This window comes from Cydia amplana, chromosome 2, assembly GCF_948474715.1.
Source record: "Cydia amplana chromosome 2, ilCydAmpl1.1, whole genome shotgun sequence".
Classification (NCBI taxonomy): domain Eukaryota; kingdom Metazoa; phylum Arthropoda; class Insecta; order Lepidoptera; family Tortricidae; genus Cydia; species Cydia amplana.
Window position 1 is genome coordinate 7771538 of NC_086070.1, and position 22449 is coordinate 7793986.

The 22449-nt window shown below is 37.9% G+C and overlaps 1 protein-coding gene across 1 annotated transcript; it reads right to left on the reverse strand.

The window, feature by feature from the left end:
- Window positions 1-1368: 1368 nt before the first annotated feature.
- LOC134662050 (uncharacterized) lies at window positions 1369-21521 on the reverse strand. The gene is made up of 4 exons (XM_063518319.1): window positions 21188-21521; window positions 18305-18478; window positions 5966-6076; window positions 1369-1610 (listed from the first exon to the last, which is right to left on the reverse strand). Exons 1-4 carry the CDS (start codon window positions 21246-21248, stop codon window positions 1378-1380), a joined length of 579 nt encoding a protein of 192 aa, XP_063374389.1. The 5' UTR covers window positions 21249-21521; the 3' UTR covers window positions 1369-1377.
- Between the last annotated feature and the right edge of the window lie 928 nt (window positions 21522-22449).

Sequence of the window (22449 nt, forward strand, 5' to 3'; positions counted from 1 at the left end):
CTAGAACTCCAATTTCATGAATATAGCTCAACCAGTTATTAAGACATACATCGAAATATCTGGATTTTTCTCACTGATATATTGACTGACTCACGTACTGACGTACTCACCTATCATCAAAAACCTAACCCACTTTCAGATGACCTAGCAAGTTGAAATTTGGCATCCAGATGGACAATTGTGTGGTAGCAAATCTGAAATAAGGAAACAGTGTTTTATTGCGATTTGTATTATTTACCAAAAAACTGTTTATTTACACACTAAGCGCCTAACGTTTTTGTAATAGCAAAAATAAATGACGAATACTAATAACTTCCGTACAAAAAGTAATGATATCCCATCAAAAATATAAATGTGAAAGGAGAGCCAAGTTCAATATTAAGAATATTCGTCGTTGTTGACTTCGCCGAAAAAAGAATTGAGATCTAAAGTATATGGGTGCCAAGTTCTAATTTGATTGGGATGTAATTAAAGATCAGGATTTGTCTTACGCCGAGCTCACGGAGATCTGCCTCCACTCTGAGCTCGGCATCGGCGAAAGCTGGCGTGATACCAGTCTGGACCGAACAAAGTGGCGTGCTCTTGTGTTGGAGGCCAAGACTCATTTTGGGTCATCGCGCCAGGTAAGTAAGTAGTAGTAAGTATTTGTCTTACCCAGGATTTGTTATACGCATATTATATTACAGTATTATTTATATAAGTACTTGCTGTTTCCTATATATATTTATATTATGCACAGCAGTCGCAATGCGTCCTGAGGAGCACTAACCAATTAGATTGGTAATATAAGTAAGAGGGTTTTCACACTGTCGCATTCGATATCGGATGTCGGATAACCATTGAAGGAAGATAGCTGCTGGCACACCTATGGCATAATAGCAGATTGTGTCACAAGGGAGGAAAATGTCATATAGATGGTCAAACCAATTTGTCAGTAAATAGGAACTAAAAAAACTATACCTTTCCTTTTCTTTTGGGTGCTAGTACTAGTGTAAGACAAAGATAGTATGATTCTCTCTGTCTATGTTTGAAATGTAACAGTCCTTTGACACACTATATTTACGGCGTGGACATCCGATATCGGAAGGGACAATGTGAAAACGCTCTAATAAGTTGTTATAAGCCAAAACTAGCTAATCGTGTTAAAAACTGTTCTTAAACTAGTTCTATCACCGCTAAATTTATACCGGGTGGATAATAAGAAAATATAAGTATTCACACTTAAAGTCCTTAGACTATTTCCAGTTACCCTTTTAATTTTATGCTTTCAATGATGAACCACTAGCCGGACTAACGATCGTCGAGCATTTATCGGCTGTCATCGTGGCCCTTACAGTCTACCAAACTATGTAGACTTATCCCTTAAAGTACTCTTGTTTACAGAAAGATCTCGTCAAGCAACTGCTTGTCAATGACTCGATGCGGTTCGGGCCTGGCCTGCTTTCGCGACTTCCGCCGGTAGAGGCGCGCGTTGAGCGGGTAGAGCGCGGGCGAGAGCGCGCACCGCACGTTGAACCACCAGTCGCAGGAAGCCACGCCCTGCGAGAACACCGTGCCGTTGGGGCACAGGAACGACGCCTGCCGCCCGTCGATGTCGCAGTAGTGCCACGCTGAAACCAGACAGTTTTTTCATTTTATAATTGTTCAAATGGAAAACTGTTGTCGACCGACCGAAGGTGTGATAATAATAAGAAAAAAGTTGGTTATGGGCGGAGGCAAGAAATACCTATAATAAGGTTTTGATTACCAAGTCGATCTTGATAAGCGTTGTTTATAAGGAATCGGTTTTGTCTCTTTTAAATGTTTTAAATGTTGTCATTATCTAACAAACACAAATCTTAAAATGACAGATAAGGGCAAACAATTATCAAATCAAGGGCTTGTTAGACTTGACGGAAGGCCGGTGAAAACTAAATGAAGATGACGCTCTCGACGATGGTACACTTTTCGTATTGAAATTGACAATGTACTTAAAAAACAATTAAATTGCCAGTTTTATACCGAATAATTGTTTTAATCACTTACTAAATTATAACTATATTCATTAATGTAATTAATTTAACATTCAATGATCATTAAAGTAAGTTACCTACTAATTTATTTTAATGTTATTTTACCAATAGGGTATTTGATAGTACATTATTGTCGAGGTTCGGAAGTAGCTACTTGCTGGCTGAGGATTCGTTCTAAAGTCTTCAACTTCAATGTTTTAACTATTTAATTTTTTGACTGACCATAAACTACGCATTTCGCGACCTATTTTTTAACCGGCAACGTCGACTTTGCCGTCCATTTTTCACCATGCATGAAATACCTAAAGCACCAGAAGATTAATAGAGAAACGTAGACAGCAGTTATTTTTAGAGACAGTTTATATTTTAAAACTCATATAAAACTATAAAGAGTAGGTTATTTGATTGTGACGTCACATGCTCGTTTTGACAGTTCGAAAAAAGAAACTAATTTGACTAGTAGTCAAATACCCTGTTGTGTAGGTAGGTACATATTTTAGTCATCATCAATATTTAAGAGCTATGCTCTTGTCGGTGGAGTAATCGCCACTCTTATCTTTTCTGGGCCAGCCTTTTAACACCCTCGTACGACACGACAGAAACTCTATATTTTATTTGGCTGAGATATGTGATCCTAGGCCTTCCTCTGCGTCTTTTATCCTTAATCTTGCCCTCCAGGATGTTTAAAATAATCTGTCGTGCCGTATCAGGTGGCCAACCATCTTGCCCCTTCTGTTAGCTATTGTGTCTAACAGGCATCTCTTCTCTCCTGCCATGCTCAGTACCTCTCGTTCGTCTTCCTTTCTGTCCAGCTAATCCTTAGAATCCTCCGCCAACACCACATTTCAGAGGCCTCCAATCGCCCTCTGTCCCGTTGTGTCAGTGTCCACGTCTCACACGCATATAAAGCAATGCTCCAGATATACACCTTAGTTAAGCGTTTTTTCACATTCTTCGAGATATGTGTTTTGAGCAGGTGTTTTTTGCTATGGAATGCTTTTTTAGCCATTGCAATCCTCTGCTTGATGTCCGCCGTGCATCTGGAGTAATTGGTACTATACTTCCTAGGTACTTATATTGTGGAACCTGTTCTATTACTGTGTTCTGTATAGATATTGGATTATGTAAAGATCTGTGTTTAGAGATGGTCAGAATTTTGGTTTTCTTGCAGTTGGTACTTTATTTACCTACATTCATTGCTTAGTGCTAGATGTAGATGTAGTGTAGGGACGCCCGGCCGGATGCAGGCGGGCTGTCGATCGCGTGTCGCGTTCATTCAGCCCTGTTCCCTGGAGTTGGAGCTGCAGGTTGCTGTCCCGGCGGCATTCACACACTATTCTCCTCGAATCTTCTTGTTTTCCTGCAGAACAGAAGGACATCTTTGAGTTCGACGTCCTTTAGTTCGTGTTCTTTCAGTGTGTCTCTACCGAATGTATTATATCGCGGTGCCGCGTACATTCTGCTAGTAAATGTAAGCTAGTCTCCTCCTTACCACAGTGTGGGCAGGAGGCGTCTCTACTAATTTCCATTATCTTAAGGTGTCTGTTGAGAGTATTGTGACCCGTAATGATACCTGTCAGTAGTCTCAGACTGCTCTTACCTAGTTTCAAAAGATACCTGGTTCTCCTGTGGTCTAACCCTTTGATCATCATCTTCGACTGTCTACACCCAGTCTCTTCTTCCCATTCTCTCTGTGGTTCCATCTCTTTTACCTTCTCTATTACTCCCTTCGTGACATCCGGTGACATAGGCAGAGCCGGTTCCGGACCTATATATTCCGTCTCCGCCCCTATCCTCGCCAGCTCGTCTGCTTTCTCATTTCCCGTTACTCCCTGGTGTCCTGGTACCCATGCCACCGTGACACTTCTTTGCTTGCCTATCAAGTTGAGCTCCTCTCGACATTCTCTCACGAGAGAGGAGGTGACTGATATTTTCTTTAGTGCCTTTAGTGCTGCCTGGCTATCTGTGTATATTACGACAGCGCCCTCTTGCTTTACACTTAGTGCTAGGTTAATTAGGTATATTCCCGTTTCATTCCCATGTGTAACTACTATCTAAGCTCCTATAGCAACACAGGCTTACCCTTATTAGCTTACCTACGGCTTATCCTTAGATAGTTTACCCTACCATATACGTACTTTAAAGGATTAATCATTAGGTAGTTTACCCTACCTTGATGTATCTGATGGTGGCTGTATGCACAATTTACACAATCATCAGACTTCTATGGTATCAGTACTAAAATTCCAAGTCCTATAATTGTAGGTACACCAATATGTATTTAGGTATAGAAGTCTCATAAGTCAAAACCGTTTCGACTATCACGCTTTCGGTGCAGATTTAACGGTTTCAAATGTATCCACAACTGATTTATCACATTCTGAACCCATGTTTCATGACATGATAGTACGATATAGGTAAGCCTCCGTATGCCAATGTAGATGCTATAAAATATAAAGACCATATTTTGATCTAAGTATATCTGAACGAAAATAAATTAAAATTTGAGTCAGTTTTTTCCGGATCTCACGATTTTGACCTACCAATTGACGCGGTCGCCTTCCGGGTCGGTTTTTGTTATAATTAGCTGACCTCGGACTATGTGAACCATAAGGTCAATTGGCTTATGTTTATATTACTCATCTCTACGCAAGGCTGTTAGAAACTATATGCAGTACCTTTAGACGGTATTTGACAAACTCAAATTAATTTAAATTAAAACACGAGGAGCAACTTCCCCATTTTAAATCAATTTTACAAACATTCGGAGAATACCTAACAAAAAACCGGGAATTCCATACTGTGCCTTTTAAAGTTTTTATAATTAAATTGCCCATAATTAATGTAATAGATAATTACCTATGTGAAATAGAATTGGCTTTCAATTAACAGCATTATCGTGGGAGAATATTGTCATTTTAGTGGTTTGAGCTCAGGACATTATTGTTGGTATTTTATGTGCACTTGAGAAATTTTAAGAGGGTTACCTACATACTCGTAATATTTCCCATAGGTATAAGTACTTTATGAAGTTTATAATTATAATGCACCCATTGTTTTATATCACGTGATATCGATTAGGTATTAAGAACTGTTCTAAGTAGTTATAAGCAACTTCCTCATTGGCCCGTTGAATAAAGAACAAACGGTCCATTAAGCACAATGGACCCATTTTTTAAGGAAATGTTGTTCACGTAAAACATAATTTTTTTTATTGGAAAAAGGTTAGCATTTGACCACAATTTCACCTGATGGTAACTGATAAGCAGGTAAGTGCCGATGCAGTCTAGGATGGAACATGCTGATTACCTACCTAAAAGATATCTATTCACTCAAATGTCATATTTTAAAGATCGCCTACGGCAGTCGGCGCTAGTCTTAGCATTGCCCACAATTTATCTTGTTTAGCTAGGTTAGACCAGAAACTAGGCTAGGGAAGGGCTGGTCGCAGGCGAAGATAGTGCTGTGCAACCAGCTAGTCTGTGCCGAGTTTTGGAACCTGGAAATGGTTGTAATTAGGCTCAAGTCGTTATTCACTTTGGCGGCGAGTCTCTAGGTCTGCGAGGAAGCCGGGGTAGAGTTATGTCGCAATATAGATAGAGTAGGTTGATAGTCGGCATCGTGCCCAGCCGAGTGCCAAGCTGGAAACAGACTCGAATCGACACTCACCTTGGCATGTGTTAACCTAAAGTATATCCACGCAGTAGTCGTGCAGGGCACTGCATCCAGCACCGGCTGATCTTCTTCCGGCCTTGTCCCATTTCTAATTGTGGTCGGCTCCTAATCCTCCTTCTCCAGAGATATCGTCTCTGGGTCGTCGCTGGATCTAAATTGTTATTGGAGAGATCCTTTTTAATAACTGACATCCATGTAGTAAGGGGTCTGTTCAGCACTGGCTGATCTGTGCCGAGTTTATCTGGAAGTGCCTGTAACTAGGCTAAACCGGTTGTTACCTTGGCAGCGCGTCTCCATGTCCGCGAAGAAGCCGGGGTAGGGCTGGTCGTCGCAGTAGAAGTTGGTGTATGGCACCGCGCCCAGCACCGGGTAGTCCGTGCCAGGTTTACCTGAAAACCATGCGATTGCAAATTTATTATGGGATAAATACAAACTTAACAATTGTATTATAATATGTTCCATGTATTACATAACAAACATGCAAGAACGTATAGTACGTAGTTCATGGATACATAAAGCGTTAGGTAATACTGATTGCTGTGCTACTTATTTTAGGTTATTATTTTTTTTGTCATATAAGTAAGTAAATAGGTTGTATAAATGTTTTTTTCAAACGCCTTTTACATTGCGCCCAATATCATGAAATAAAAATAGTTGCATCTTTACTTAGTTATTTTCCAGAGCTCTGTAATCAGCCTAAATCTAGGTAGGTCCAACCGAAATTCCCACAGATAATCACGAGTTCCTTTGAAATACTTCTATAAGGAAAAAGCCAGAAAATCATCATGTTACTGATTTAATGTCTTATTATTTCACGAACTACTTACCTACTTATTTCTTCGTAACTACTCAAGTACCCACTACCTATATCAATATAATATTTTTGATTTGATAGGATTGATCTTAGGCATATGTAGGTGTGAATTGTTTATTTATATTGCCACAATACTGCCTCACTTACCTACTCATTGCATAAGTGACTAAGGCAGGAATCTTCTGACATATCACAAAGCTACAATCTTTAAAACAAATTTTGAAAACTTGTAATAGAAAGTATTTTATAGTTACAAGAATTTCTTCAATATACAAGTAGTACAGATATAATTGTTGTAGTAACTACCTTGTATACATGGTTATCTTCCCACCGCGATTGTAAAAGGAACGGGTCACAGTTAACCTTTGCAAAGTTACCTAATTTCCCGGTCTCGAAGCCCATTCATTAAATCGTTAAGTCAAAATGGATCGTCTGCCATCAGCACGATCTTAGGCACAATAGCTCTACCGGTATTTAAAGATAACGAAAGTTCGCTTGCATTGCAATAGGCGCTTTCCCTTACTCGCACCGCCGCGCGGCTACCATCTATTGTCGATCGTTATACAGCCATCAAAACCCGTCTGGGTGTTAAGGTGCAGTGGGTTTAGACAGCAGAGTTTTTGAAAAATAGTTGCGCTTTTTTAGATCATAATACAGTTGCCATATAATAGTATAGTATATAAGTGAATAACAATATTGAAGCCTTTCTCTAGTAACTTAATCGATTCGAAACCTTATCACGAACATAAGTCTAAAACGCAACATTATTTTTGATTTGCACCAAAGCTATGAAAATGAAAATTGCTTCGAAAAATGCGTAATTTTATTTTTGATTGAACTCGGCGATTATTTACTCTTTTTTTGTTACAACTTATTAAAAATAACAATTCAATAACAATGATATCCGCGATCCTGGACGCACACGGCTGATAGTGCTCAGCTAGCTGCGTTCGAGGAAGGGAACTCACGTCACGGCGCCTTTAACCAAGAATTGAGCATTTGTACCTATTTAAGTATTATCTAGTGTTCATTCGAGTAACTTATGGTAGTTTATGGTACTGAAGCGGCGGTAAGCCGGTCAGTTGCTGCCGGCAATGCAGTCACCTTTAGCCCCTTTTGAATCATAATGCAACGGCTGCTGCACCCATTGTAACTGAAATATAATTCCTTTGAAATTGATCTGATATGCACTAGATTTGCTATTCCTACACTTTGCAATAACCGAGAACAAGTCAATTTAGAAGAATCTTGTGTTAATCCATTTATATTTTCATAGATATTCAGCGCCGGCTATTTTGAGATTACATCTGTGAACAAATCACATCACAGCCCACTTAATATTACACGCTTTTCATTCGCCTTGTAATGAGACTTTTCCTTATTGGAAACTAACTTAAATAGGAGCAAGAACAGTAGTGGCATAAGATACCTATAATTGAATGAGCAGGTAACATTTTGCGGTGCGAATAACTCTAGTTATCAACTAATTTATCGTGCGATATGACCCGCAGTGATCCAACTTTTACGTAATGCGAGCTTCCATAGGCATCTTGCATAATGTTGCAATTAGGCGGAGTACCTTCACAGGCGTTTAGAGGGTGTTAACCATTAATCTCTATCATCATCATCATCATCATCATCACAATTTTAAGAGCCTGGTTCTTGTCGGTGGAGTAATCGCCATTCTGTTCTTCTCTCTGCCACTGTTTTGAGCCCTGATACGTCACTACGTTGATCTTCTCTTTGGCTTGGTCCAAAAACGCACGTCGCGGCCTTCCTCTGCCTCTCTTTTTTTCTATTCTTCCTTCAATTATAGTCTTTATGTAGGTATCGTGTCGTATCAGGTGCCCCAAGGCCCCAACATGCTTCCCCTTCTGTTCTCAATCGTTTTCAGCAAGGATCTCTTTTCCCCTACCAAATCCAATACTTCCGTGTTTGTTTTCCTCTCTTTCCAGCTTATACCTTCCATTCTTCTCCATGTCCACATTTCAAAAGCGTTCAATCTGTCCCTATCACGCTGGGTTAATGTCCACGTCTCGTTTCCGTATACTCCTAATTGAAGTTAATTTTGTTATTCTCGGCAATATGTTTTTGAAGTGAAAACTTCTTTAGCGGCGCTGGGCACTTTTTGAGGTGGGGAAAAAATGATAAACTCGAGACAGCGTAAGGCGATCACGTGACCGTAAGCCCCGTAAGGTGGCCACTCATAATTTAGATGGCATTTAAAACAATAAAGAAAAACTCAATGTTATTTGACATTTATGTTGCGGACTCCTTTTCAAAACCTATACTTACCTTTTTACACACTCTTTACCTATGTTCAAATAATTTGATGTTGTCATGGCAGTATGTACTTAAATAAACATGTCAATGAAAAAGTGTGATCTTATTTGAGAATGATAATAATATATAATAAATAAATATAATATCTCTGCTAAACGTATGTATCATGTTACCGGGCGTCGGTAACATAGTGAGGTGAGTTTTCACTTCTATCGGCACTTCCGGAGTGCTACCCGTTGTTTTTTTTTTTTAATAAGCATTTGACCACAATCTCACCTGATCGTAGGTAAATGCCGATGCAGATAACTTCTCAGTGATATGGGACCATTCGATATAAAATATTTTATGCCGAGGACCATCAACTGTCCGGAGGTAAGTTTACCAAGTCTATGGCCGCCTTTACACCTGTAAGTTTTACTTACGTAAGTAGGGACACAGCTATACCACAGAATGAGAGATGAATATCGTTATCTTATTCTAACAAATAGCTTTGTCCCTACTTACGTAAGTAAAACTTACAGGTGTAAAGGCGGCCTATACCTAACATCCTAATTTTAATAGTTGACAGCCCGTTTGTCACCTCTATTAATTTGCAATATCTGGGTGACCGAGCGAAAAACTCGAAAATGCGCGTTTTCCCAGAGATAAGACCTAGCTAGATCGATTTTTCGCCCCCAAAAACCCCCATAAGGCAATTTCATCGAAATCGTTAGAGCCGTTTCCGAGATCCCCGAAATATATACAGGGTGCTTCCTGTAACAGGAGCAATAAATTAAACTGTAGGCTGTACTCCTCAAACTGACCAACATTTGTTCAGCAACTTTTGAAAATAACTCATGTTTTGATTTTTATTACACTTTAAAGTTTATTCTAAGACGCAATGTATTGCAAATTTTGTTATATTTAAAGTTTTAAAGCGTGACAAGCAACGTCAAACACACTGATGTCAGCATACATTGAAGGCAATATTTATTTTGTATGACAAAGAGGAAGTCTAAAGGATTCATAATTTTCAAAAGTTGCTGAACAAATGTTGGTCAGTTTGAGGAGTACAGCCTTTAGTTTAATTTATTGCTCCTGTTACAGGAAGCAACCTGTATACAAACAAACAAGAAATAAACAAAGAAATAAATAAACAAGAATTGCTCGTTTAAAGGTATTAGACTAGATTATTAAGATTGTAAGTGGCAACTATTGGGGCAGCGCTTTATAGCTTTGGGAGACTTCCGTTAAAATTCCGTTCCGGTAAATACCTAATCACGAATAAAGTTAACAAAGGGTTGCTTTTTTTTATAAACTCACGGACTACTAATTACCTAAGAACAACTAAGGTAAAGTATCGCGCGCAATATATGTGCGCGCCGTGGCAAAAATCCGGGACATCGCGAAGTTTATGATGAATTTGTTATTAGTTTGAAATATTCCTTGATATTTCTAGAATCGTCGATTAAGTTACTCGATCCGCTAAATAGTTTCCTAAATAAACATAAGGTCAGAGAGGACACCGAGGCGAGGTCAAATTCGTGTTCTTATTATGTAATACAACAGGATGTGTTAAAAAACTGGTACTCCAATACCAGACCTGTTAATATTTTTCACATTGACAGTGAAATAAATATTGAATCATAGTTAGGTAAGGTATTTATTAGCGTAGAGAATGAAATGTTTCAGAAGTTTTCATAAAAAAAGGATGTGCCTTCGAGTAGTAACTCTTTATAAGCAAGATACAACAAAAAATAACCAGCAACAAAATATTTACGTCATTCACGCCATTATTTATTAAATGAAGTCATTGTTAATCAGTACCTAACTGATTATTATTATATCGAAACGCGTTAATTAATCGTGTCGATTCAAAGGGGGGTATGAAGAAGAAGATACCATTATAAAAACAATACATACCTCTGAGCATAAGACCTACAATATTAGCAAAACCTATTATGCGTTCTGCTCATTTACTTTTATTTTCCTAAAACTTCGGTGTGATATCAACTATCTCATCACAGTTTAATGTGTATTGACATCTTTGATCGGAAACCGGCTCGACTGGATTCGTCTGCCTTTCAATGTGGCACCAACCATATCCTATCTATACACATTAGTTTGACGATAATTATGTAATAGTGTATCTATTTTATCCCTCTATAACGCCGGTTTTAATGTTGTTTAGTGAAACTTAATTCATTAGTAATAGAAGAATTGGAAACGTCGCAGTTCGTATTATATCTAAGAATTAGAAATTGTAGGCAAATACTATAGGTAAACATAGACAGCGATAATATACATAGATTGACAGATGCAAGATGCATTACAGCAATTCAATATTTCAGAGATTATTTGAAGCTCAGTAACTAGGCACATAAGACAGTAAAAGGTGTAAGTAAAGCTTGTTTTGACGTTATCTTTATCATGCACAATAGGTAGGTACCTACAGGACCGGGTGGCGCAACCGATGGCGCAAGCGCGCCGCGACACCGCACCCGACACGTCATATGCAATAATAACCGATTTCAGACTGTATCACCATAAACATAGGAGCTAGAACCACTTTAGACCTAATTGTTATATTACCAGTGCCACTCGAGTGTTCCGCCATTTAACACGTATTATTAATGACCAGCTGACTAATAGCGCATCATATGATTACAATATTTCATAAGTGCATATGTAGAGCAAGCAACAAGATATTTAGCGTTAGCGTTAGAAAATTCGCAAGTATTGTTCCATATCGTTAAGACATGAGTAGGTCAAGGATATTACGTTTGTAACAGTTAAGAAGATACGTTAATTTTACCATATGCAATTTAATTGAGTAGGTACGGTATGTAATTTTAAACCGTTGAAGGATGTCAAAGTTAAATGTTGTTGTTAACCTAGTGCAAATAATGAAATGACTAACCACACTAATTTTTCTGAGGTAATTTCATTCTAATAAAAATGTTTTTAAAGATGGAAAGAAAGAAAGAAAAGTCATTTATTCGATAAAGTACACATACACAGGACAAAAAGATGAAAAACAAAGAAAAAGAAAAGGATAACAACAACAATACAAAGACAGCAGACAAAATTATATAGACACAGACAGAAAGATAAATTACATTTGAGTCCAGCAATGTGTGCAGTAAGGAAAAGGCTTTGACTCATTGTGGTGATAGTAAATTAATATTTTATATACCTACATATATGTATGCCATTGTATGTGGCTGGCACACGCATGTCGGTGTCAGTTGGCACAGGGCAAAGGTATTTGCGGCCGGGCCACGTCTTGCATGCGCCGGCAATTATCCACCAATACCATTGTTTTATTGTCAAAAGTTACGTGATCGCAGGAAACAATTATCATTGTCGCGCTAAATGTCACCAGCGAAGCCTGCAGCCTTGCCCGGGGACCACGTAACTACACATTTCGCAACGCCATGCTTAGAGCCAAACAAACCAGTGCTTATTGTCAGTTAACACCACGCCCATGCGTTGATAATTCGTGTTAATAAATCCTGCATATGCACGAACCGTACTCAATGATAACTTGTGTCGAACTGAAACACACTTAAGGTTCTAAAGCATAATTGTTTAGCTTCAGATATGCTTATAAAACTATTTAATAATAAGCGGATTAACAATAACATTCTTTAATAAAAATGAATAAAATTGCTAAGCAATATGTTTAAGTTGGACCACGTAATTAGGATCTTTCAACTTAGCTCATTCGTTGAAACCAAATTGATAATTCGGCACGAAGTACGCTCAGTAAAAGAATTCAACGCGCGATGCTACGCGTTGCAGGCTTGCTTGGGGCTATTCATATTTATAGCGAGATTAATTCCAAAGCCCATTGTGTAGCGAGATTGAACAGTCATCTGCTAGGAACCTTCAAACATACCTCATCTTTGTAATATCTTTAATAGATATAACTGTAAATGATTTAGCTTTATTGCTTGGTAATTAAAATAGTTTTTCAGATAAATTTTCATCCGATTTCATATGAGAAATGATGATAGCTAAGTAAAGCATGCTTTTGATAAGCCTTATCATTCAGGCATACATGATTTTACTGGTTAATAAGGTTAGACTAGGTAACTAAAGTGTTTATGATCTTCCGAGCGGCTCAGCTCGTGTCGTGAAGTAGGTAGGCGCTCATTTAAACCACTTATGGCTAACGAACCTATCCTACCTATATATTGCTTTAATATCACTATCGTCAAAACATTACACAGGAACATTACGATCTGCCTGATCTTACGATCGGCCGCCGACATATACATCTCGCAAACGCATCCTCCGCGCGTTATTCCCACATCGGGCTTGCTAGACCAGCAGCCAAACCAGTTTGCCAGCAAGTTTTGTTACAGCCATTTTTATTAAACTGCCTCCAGAGGACCGCTAAAAGCAACATTTGCATGATTTATCGACCCTGTCTGCTCCTTCGATACTGAGACAATATATCATAACTATCAATTACAAAGATCTTTTTCTACCCGTTTGGTTGAGCAAATAGGTGAATTGCACTGCAATAGCTTGAGTTTTTTTATACCTACATCCAATTGTGAAGTGAAATGCAAATTTGCATAAATATTGCAAAGCGATTAAGTATAATTATGTAAATTGTTGTTAAACCGCATCCACAAAAATTCAAAAGCTTAATTGAACGCTTCTAAGTGAGCCTAGGGCAAGCGATCGACCTTGGCACTTTCGACCGTAGTATCTGCTACCATGACCTAAAAACTTAAGCTATGAATGAATTTGTGAGTTATGAACTTATCACTAAGTTGTCTATTATGTCTCTACCGCAGAGGTCAGAGTGCATTATTTCCTACAACGCACAGTAAACGCATAATACAGCAGTCAGATTGACCCGCGTGGGGATACAGTTCTGGGGCAATACGCGTAACATAGCCCGATACAAAGGGTCTAGCTACGGTAGTTGAGATTCTTATAATGCCCACACATGACTGCCTTCGTGGCGACCTCAGGCTCAGTATGTAATGTCACGGAGAGTCGCATTTACTGACACTAAACTTAAACTATACTTAGTCACATTTTGCCAATTACAAGTTACGTATGAACTGCACTGCAGCCAAAATTAATGAAAATATGTACAGTAACTAACAATAGCCTTCAAGTATATCTTCTGAAAGTATTATCTGACAGATTATGACTGCCGACTATGAAGGCACTTGGTGGAAGACCTTTCCGTTTTTAATTTTGTTGGGATTGATCAGTAAGTAGGTAAGTAAATACTAGCGCTAGTTCTTAAGTACTCAAAGTAAATTAACAAATCACATAGATGTATTATCTACTCTCCACTCTATACACGTAGTATAAATATTAATGCAGCATTAGAACGGATGACACAAGGAGGCCCATTTAAACGTGCGTAAAGACATGCGTTGCCAATAAACTAATATATTTCCTAATCTCTGGCACGGCAAACGATGCATCTGCAATACCTACCTATATATGTGCTAATAAACGAAACCTGAGTACCTATAATTCTTAGGGCCCGATTCGGATTTTGTAATAGACATCTGTTAGATATCTTTTAGACATCGCCAAGATACGATAACGATATGTTTAAGATCTAAACTGTCAAATTTGACATTTTTGCGATTCTGGAGATACTCTTGAACGATTTCCACAAGATATTACTTAGAGATCTAATTCACATATAATAGATATCTAACACGATCTATCGTACAAGTGACATTGGTTGCCCGAATTGCGCTGCAAAAGAGAACTAGTTGAAATCTAAACTATAACGTATCTAGAATGGATCTAGTATACGTGTCGTCTCTTGTGAATATCTTGAAGTTCGAATACGGCAGTTAGGCACGAGACTACGCAACTTCTTATTCTACAAATAAACCTCGATGTTTTCTTCTCGCACGCGAATAGGCCTCGGACGACCGAGGTTCCTAATGAATGAATCATATTTATAATATTTATTCTACCTTGCTTCAGATCTTACAGTGTATACCTTTAAATAGCATCTTATGAATTTTATAAGTACGGTATACAGTTATAGTTACATGCATTTTTCAAAAACGAATACGAATCTAAAATGTAGGCGCTTTATTATCACGTATCACTTATGTGATCCTAATAATTTTCGAATCGAAATTATTAATGATAAAAAACATAGAAGAATAAAAAGCCGATATCGGTAGCACGGATTGCGCAGGCAGTTATTTGAACAACGGATGCCTGAAGCAACGCACAGCACACGACTCCGACCTTGTTCATAATGCGTGATTGTTAGCTCAATTAAGATCTAAAGCAAATCCCTTGGTGATCTAAAGCTAAGACAACGGATTTGCGATTGCAAGGCTGCGCTCGGCACGGCACCATGGGCTCACCTTGAAACTTTAGGGCGGTACAGCCCACGTCTACATCTGCATTCATTAATCACAAATACAATGACTTTCTTTCAGTCACAAATTACATACGTATAGTAGGTATCACTATTTGCATAAATACATAGTACCTATTACGGTAACAAAGTTGCAAGTAAGCCGAACAATTGCATTACTAGATATGTTGATGCAGTTAACACGTTGGGTCGTGTCGTAAGTACGAGTAGTAACAGTAGTTGGCATGATACATTGCGCGTTGCTGGCAGATATGGAACGATATTCAATTTTATGCGCACGTTCATTATTTCATAGTAATCGAAGTTGCGAAGTTTATAGAAGAAACTACAAATCATAGGTGCTCTATAAAATAATAATGTGAGCCTATATACGTCCCACTGCTGGGCACAGGCCTCCTCTCATGCGCAAGAGGGCTTGGGCTATAGTCCCCACGCTAGCCCAATGCGGATTGGGGACTTCACATACACCTTTGAATTTCTTCGCAGATGTATGCAGGTTTCCTCAGGATGTTTTCCTTCACCGAAAAGCTAGTGGTAAATATCAAATGATATTTCTTACATAAGTTCCGAAAAACTCATTGGTACGAGCCAGGATTTGAACCCGCGACCTCCGGATTGAAAGTCGGACGTCATATCCACTCGGCCACCACCGCTTATTATTATTAGGTGCTCTATAATGTTTAAAAAATAAACGAAATCGTGACTTATGACCCTATATGTAAGTAGTATGATTAATGATTATAATCAAATGTATTTTGTAAGATTTTTTTGTGATATAGGGGATAAACGAATCGCTTGATGGTAAGCGATTACCGTCGCCCATACGCTACGCTTACGCATACGCATACGTTAAACTTAAGTTTTTTTCTTGAAGGTTTCAAGTTCATATCGGTCCGGAAATACCGCAAAAAAAAATTATGGCAGTAGGTAGGTAGTTAATTTACACCTGCATTATAGAAATGCATTTCCCACTAAGTTGAATCTATTTATAATTTACTTATTTATTGGAATGTTACTTCTCACATTATTTATAAAGGTCTTACAGAACCTGGAAATGCCAGAATGTATTAAAGATTGTATCTACAATACATTCTGGCATTTTCGGGCTCTGGTTTAGAATCTATCTGCATTTTTACTAATGTTATATTATACCTATTTATTAGGTATCGTACAATGCAATCTTTCCAATAATGAAATGTCAGGGCCGATAGTTAGGTAAATACGTAGCCGGCAAACAAACAATCTATTCAATATAAAATAAATTATGGGGCTCGAACCGGAACTTCCATGAAACAATAGAGAAAAGATTAACTTTAGACTCGTTAACATTATCTAAACTTCACAAGACAATTGATGACTAATATGATCTCAGATCATTGATCTGTAAACGCAAAAAGCGTGTCTTAAATATCATTTTCACCTCAGCAGCTCGAACAAGGGTACTTTGCTACTTAAAAACAGTGAGCAAAATCGCATTTTGCTCACTGAGTGACACAAAATGAGCAAAATGCGATTTTGCTCACTCAGTGAGCAAAATGCGATTTTGCTCACTGTTTTTAAGTAGCAAAGTACCCTTGTTCAAGCTGCTGAGATGAAAATTTAATTGTTGGTATATCTTAAGAAAACATGAGTGAATAGAGGTAAGTGATGAAGAAGGAATACATTTTTCGGGTTCACTAATATGTTCTCACTGCTGAGGTGAAAAATGTTGTGTACTACACGAGATCAAAGTTATTTACATCTCGTGCGCTTTTGAGTCCCTTACTACGCTCAAGATTCTAAATTAGATTCACTCGCTACGCTCGTGAATCTATTATAGAATCTTTCGCTTGCACGGGACTCAAAATAAGCACTCGAAGAAATATCAAACTTTGATCTCTTGTTGTACAAATAACTATTGTCAACATTTGTCAAGCATTTCACATTTCGTGCCTTTTAGCCTACAACACGATGATGTCAAAAATATTGTCATATATCATATTATATGATATGATGATGTCAAATCATATTATATTAGGTATATGATGATGTCAAAAATGATATTTAGTTGCGTGCTCGCCTAAAGGGCAGCCATACGTTTACGACGAGTAGGTATTAAGTACGTACGGTCAAGCTGACCATTTTTGCCCAGGAGGAAAGAATTCTCCCATTTAGAAATAAATTTACTTTTACCATTTACCATTTATTTCTTTATTTTATTAATAAGTAAATGATTAGATAATAGTTAATCTTATTGCCTCTACACTCGCACATTTAATACCTATTAGGTATAGGTGCTGTTTATCGAAATTTCAACCCTAATTAATATACCTACATACCAAAATCGTTTAGTTTAGAGCAGCGGTCGGCAACCTGCGGCCCGTGAACCTGTCACTTGCGGCCCGCGAGCCTCCCTGGCTATTTTGTATGTAATATTGACAAACGACAATGTCTGATAAAGTCATAAATATTAACAAAGTACGGCCCGCGTCAACTTCGATAACTACTATTTGGTTGCCGACCACTGGTTTAGAGGAAATAACAAGGGTCGATTTGCTAATAATGTCAATATACTCAATATTTAACATCTAATGTATCGGAAGTTACCTACGGTTTCTAGAAATAGACTTATCTAATTTAAATGACCCATTTACGTCAATGGTATGACCCACAATATGCGGAACATCATTGTGATGTCACCTTCGGAACATCACATAAGTCAAACATAAGTACCTACGCAAGCTTCAATCATGCTTTACAAAAAGCTTTGACAAATGAAGATCCTACTAAGTCGCCCACGCGATATCAAACAAAACACGATTCTTTTAAACTTACGTTGACGTCATATGTTAACTTGATTGATGTTCAGCAGCTTGAGCAGCCAATTGAACAAAGGATTGCGTACTACTTCCTTGATGGAAGCGTCTTGAAAATATATGCTTGATGGAAGCGTCTCGTAGGATGATTATATCAAAGTAAGAGCTTGATAAGAGCGGCTGTTAATCGAATACAAAGGCCTATGCATAGCATAGATAGGTAGTTGAGGTTTAGAAATTGGCAATGGCATAGCATATGATAATGATAAATATAGTATCTGTGGTTACTGCGAGAGGCCGTTTCTATTGCGTTTGTGCTTTTAGTTCACACATACTATTGAACTTTAAATAAACTCACCGGGTATCGCCATTCCGAGCTCCAGATACTCCTTGACGGAGGGGCTGAGGAAGGCGACGGGCGCGGGCGCCGCCGCGTCGGGCTCGGGCGCGTCCAGCGCCTGCGCCGGGTCGCGCGCCACCGGCGCGCTGTCAGCGCGGATACGCTTCACACGCTGCCCTGTCTCCGAACTCTCTGCAATCGTTTCAGGAGTAGACAGTCATTTCAAGAAGCATAAGTATATTATATTGGTCGTTAAACTTTCTGGCGCGTTCCAATTGTGAACACGTACCTACCTTTAACGCGAAATGTTTCAACCCCCACGTAACCAGACGAAAAGATTATTTGGGAGGAAATCTATGGATTATCTTATCTCTCTCTTAGACTTGCTATTGTGATTAGGGCTTGCAATTCGAATATTCGAATTTGTCAAATATTCGACCTGTTTTGATATTCGAATATTCGGCCGCTCAGGTTTCGAATATTCGAATATTTTTTATTACTTTAAAAAATCTATTTCATCCGCTGTAGTTACAGTTTCTGTGTGTTTTGCGGGTATTTACAGTGAATGAGGAACGGTAGGTATACCCAAATGCAAAGGAATTAATATTTTTACTGTATTCCTCTCGATAGACTTCGTGAATACAGTGAAACCTAACTCAATTTGAAAGAAAACGAAATCAACAAGTAGATATTCATACATATGTTATTTTTACGGTGCGTATAAGTTTTAAGTTAAAGTGTCATTCTGTTTATTCAGTACCTTAAGCGAATTTTTGAAGTCTAAACCTTGCCACTTATCGCAATTCGCAAATTTGATCATACCAAACCTGCCCAATTAGGTTATCTAACCATGCACATTTAATCCACCCAGTCTCGGCACCCAGTAGTCAACTAACTTTTCCCCTTAACCTTTTCAACGCCAACAGCCACTAAAGTGGTCGAGTGCTGTCGTGCCCATGACGCCAACAGCCACTAAAAAGGCTATGACGGACGCTGTCAAAGCAATTTTCCTGCTGACAGATAAGGTTTATTTTCGCTCTTCATATTACAACCATTTGGCGTATAAGCCACATTATAGCATGGGACGAAAAGCGTTGAAAAGGTTAAATATTCCAATAAAATATAATTAGCCGACCATTAGGAATCAAAACTTGCCAAAACAAATAAAGTCAAGCGCCTTATCGACGCAACGGGTGACCGGAAGGCTGGAGCATACCTCGTCCAACGCATTGGCGTTGCCGTTCAGCGCGGCAACGCCGCCAGCCTTCTGGGCACCCTACCTGTCGGCACAGACTTGGGGCCAATTTTTTATTTGTAGGTTTTTACTTTTTAGGTAGTTTTAGTTTAGTATATATTTAGTTATTAGGTTATTTTATTTTTGTTAGTTGTAATTAATTACTTTTATTTGTAGCATAATTATTTGATAAATAAAGATCACAATAAAGTCAATAAAGATTCAAAATACAATGATATTAAAGGCCTTTTTACAGGCCTCTGAGCGACTACAAGTTAATTTAAATCGGAAAATAATGGAAATACAAAAAAAAATCTCTTACATACCTACATACCTAGGTGTTTGGGTGGTTAAAGTATATTATTTCAGGCAACGACGCGCATTTATAATAAAAGTGTTATCTAGAAATATTGAATACTTCAAATTTTTGCGTTATACTTGTTTTTATAAATGTGGGCATCTCATAGTAGGATGATAAAATCAAGTCAATTAAGTGGATTTCTGCAAAATGACATTAGTTTTAGCAATATGTGAAAAAAGCTTTTGAATAAAACGGTAATAAACCGATTTCCCGTTCCTTTTCTTATTTTTTATAATATTCGAATATGTCGTCAGAAAAAGTCGAATATTCGAATACCTGAAAGTTTCGAATGTTTGCAATCCCTAATTGTGATAATAACTAAGGATATTCGTACAGATGTGTCCATCTATGTGGTGAAAAAATCTATTGGGCACGTTTAGACTAGTAATGTAAAGTAACTCATTAATGTACGAGTAACAAAGGAAATTATGTCTACCATGTGTCTACCTGAGATTTCTCAGCCAGAGATGTGACGGAAAAATCTAGACTACGGATATCCCTAGCTGAAAAGGTGAAACAAACTACTGTTTACTTACATTTAAAGACCTGTAAACGTTACCCTTTTTTTGCAATAAATAAATTACCTAGGTATTGTTTGTTTGCTAATTCTAGTTGTGTACACAGTCCGCACCCTATATATAATATGTTCAAATAAAAAATGCAAGTTTTAATTGTTTCTCGCAAACAGTCGTGTGCATCATGGTGAACACGACGTTCGCGTAGCTTTAGATCATATACATACATACCAATATTAAGTACCTATATACCTATAGTTCGTTTTTTTTAGCATTAGAAAGAACTTGCAAGAAGGTAAGCAATCTTGACAGGTCTTTTAATTCAAAAACGCTTTTTAAAAATCAAAAACTATTACTTATGAAAGCAGAAGAATATAAAATATAAATGATCGTATTAGATCCATAATTGTTACATATTTGGCGTAACTTATTTTTAAAATGTGTTTTTCAATTAAAAGACACATCAAGATTGTTTAACTTATTTCTAAAGCTAAAAAAAAAAACTATAACAACGGTATTAACACCGAATGGTAAGGGAGACTAAAATAAATAAATAAAATATAGATATTAGCCGCTAAATATATTACAAGCACATTCAGAAACTGAAGTCGCTAACCGGACCAGATATCCAAAATCGATCATCCATTATTAAATCCAAAATTATAATCATGTTATCAGATATGAACTGTATTCAGATTATTTTTAATAGACTCCCGGATTAGCGCCTTCTGCTGCTGCTGACTATGCGGCTTGGTAAAACTATTCAGAAATTAAATGAAAAAAAAACTTACCCGATTTCGCCGCTATGTAAAGCAACACGAGCAACGTGAAGAAAACTTGTATCCTAATCATCTTCGCAAACCAAAAACTGCCTACTAACAATCAAAACAAATCACCATTGGGACATGCGCGTGCACATATTTGATTTAACCGTGTCACGATCAAAAACAGTTTCAGACAGCATTGAAGTCAACTGAAGGTCTCGTAAAGGATTGATGAATTTCGTAACGCAGCTTGGAATTATGTTGTGGTTGATAAACTTACGCGAGGCGCGGACGGGACGCGGCCTCGTCAATTGCGTAACGAAGTGCGCGTGTGCTTTCGGGGACCGCCGAGCGCGCAATGCCCGCGCCGCGGAGCCGGCTTCGCCCAACCTACAAACCTTTGAAGAAGCGCTATTAGGTGAATCTAATGACAATCAAATTGATGTTTTTCTAGCAACGTCTTTATAATTTAGATATCCCGCTCATATAGGTTAAAGGTCCCAAGTTCGCAACATTTTATTGGATTCGGATGTCAGACTATAGAATAGTTTATAAAAAATGTTACCAGTGGACAACGGACAATTGGGACAACTGGGATTTTTTCTTACCCACTTTCTTTCTTTCCCACTAGTTACCACCAACTCACTTTGGGGGCAACTAGTGAGATTTTTTCTCAGTTGATCCCAATGCTAAAATATGATAAAAAAGTACCAGCTAATCGAATTTAAACTGTTGTGAGACATACAACAAACAAAAACAAGTGAGTCTAAACTCTAAACCGTAAAATTATTCAAAGTACCAGCTGTTACCAGTAGTAACAACTTGGTGGTAACAGGTTGAAAGAACCCAAAATCAGCTTGTGGTTACAAAAATAATTCCCCCTAAGGCAATTGGGTCACAGACATGGTCTAATCTTTGCCGAAAGGTAGTCTTTCGAACAATTTACAAGTCTCCTGTCTTCCCAACTCCTTTTGCAAGTTTGGAACAGTCTAATAACAACACATTATCATAGATTGACTTTTAATCGTTCATAACACAACAAAACAATAGGTAGATACTCGTAACATCTTTCTAACTTAATCATAATTAATTAATAGCAATATCTAGTAACAGATAATGCTTGAAGGTACTTATAGTTATGTGAACACTTAATAAAATTAAAAAGACCAACAAAACTAACTCTGAACATCACTGTTTTTTTCATTGTAACTTTTCTACATTAATCAACATTAGTCAAACCAACCACAGATTGCTTTGGAATTCTTGAGGGACCTCTTATTGGGTTTCCT

Excerpts from the sequence above, each read along its gene's own strand:
- LOC134662050 (XM_063518319.1), bottom strand. The coding sequence starts at position 21,248 with ATGATTAGGATACAAGTTTTCTTCACGTTGCTCGTGTTGCTTTACATA. Across the intron at positions 6,077-18,304 it reads GCTCGGAATGGCGATACCCG|GTAAACCTGGCACGGACTAC; the intron begins GTGAGTTTATTT and ends CATGGTTTTCAG. Across the intron at positions 1,611-5,965 it reads CATGGAGACGCGCTGCCAAG|CGTGGCACTACTGCGACATC; the intron begins GTAACAACCGGT and ends GTCTGGTTTCAG.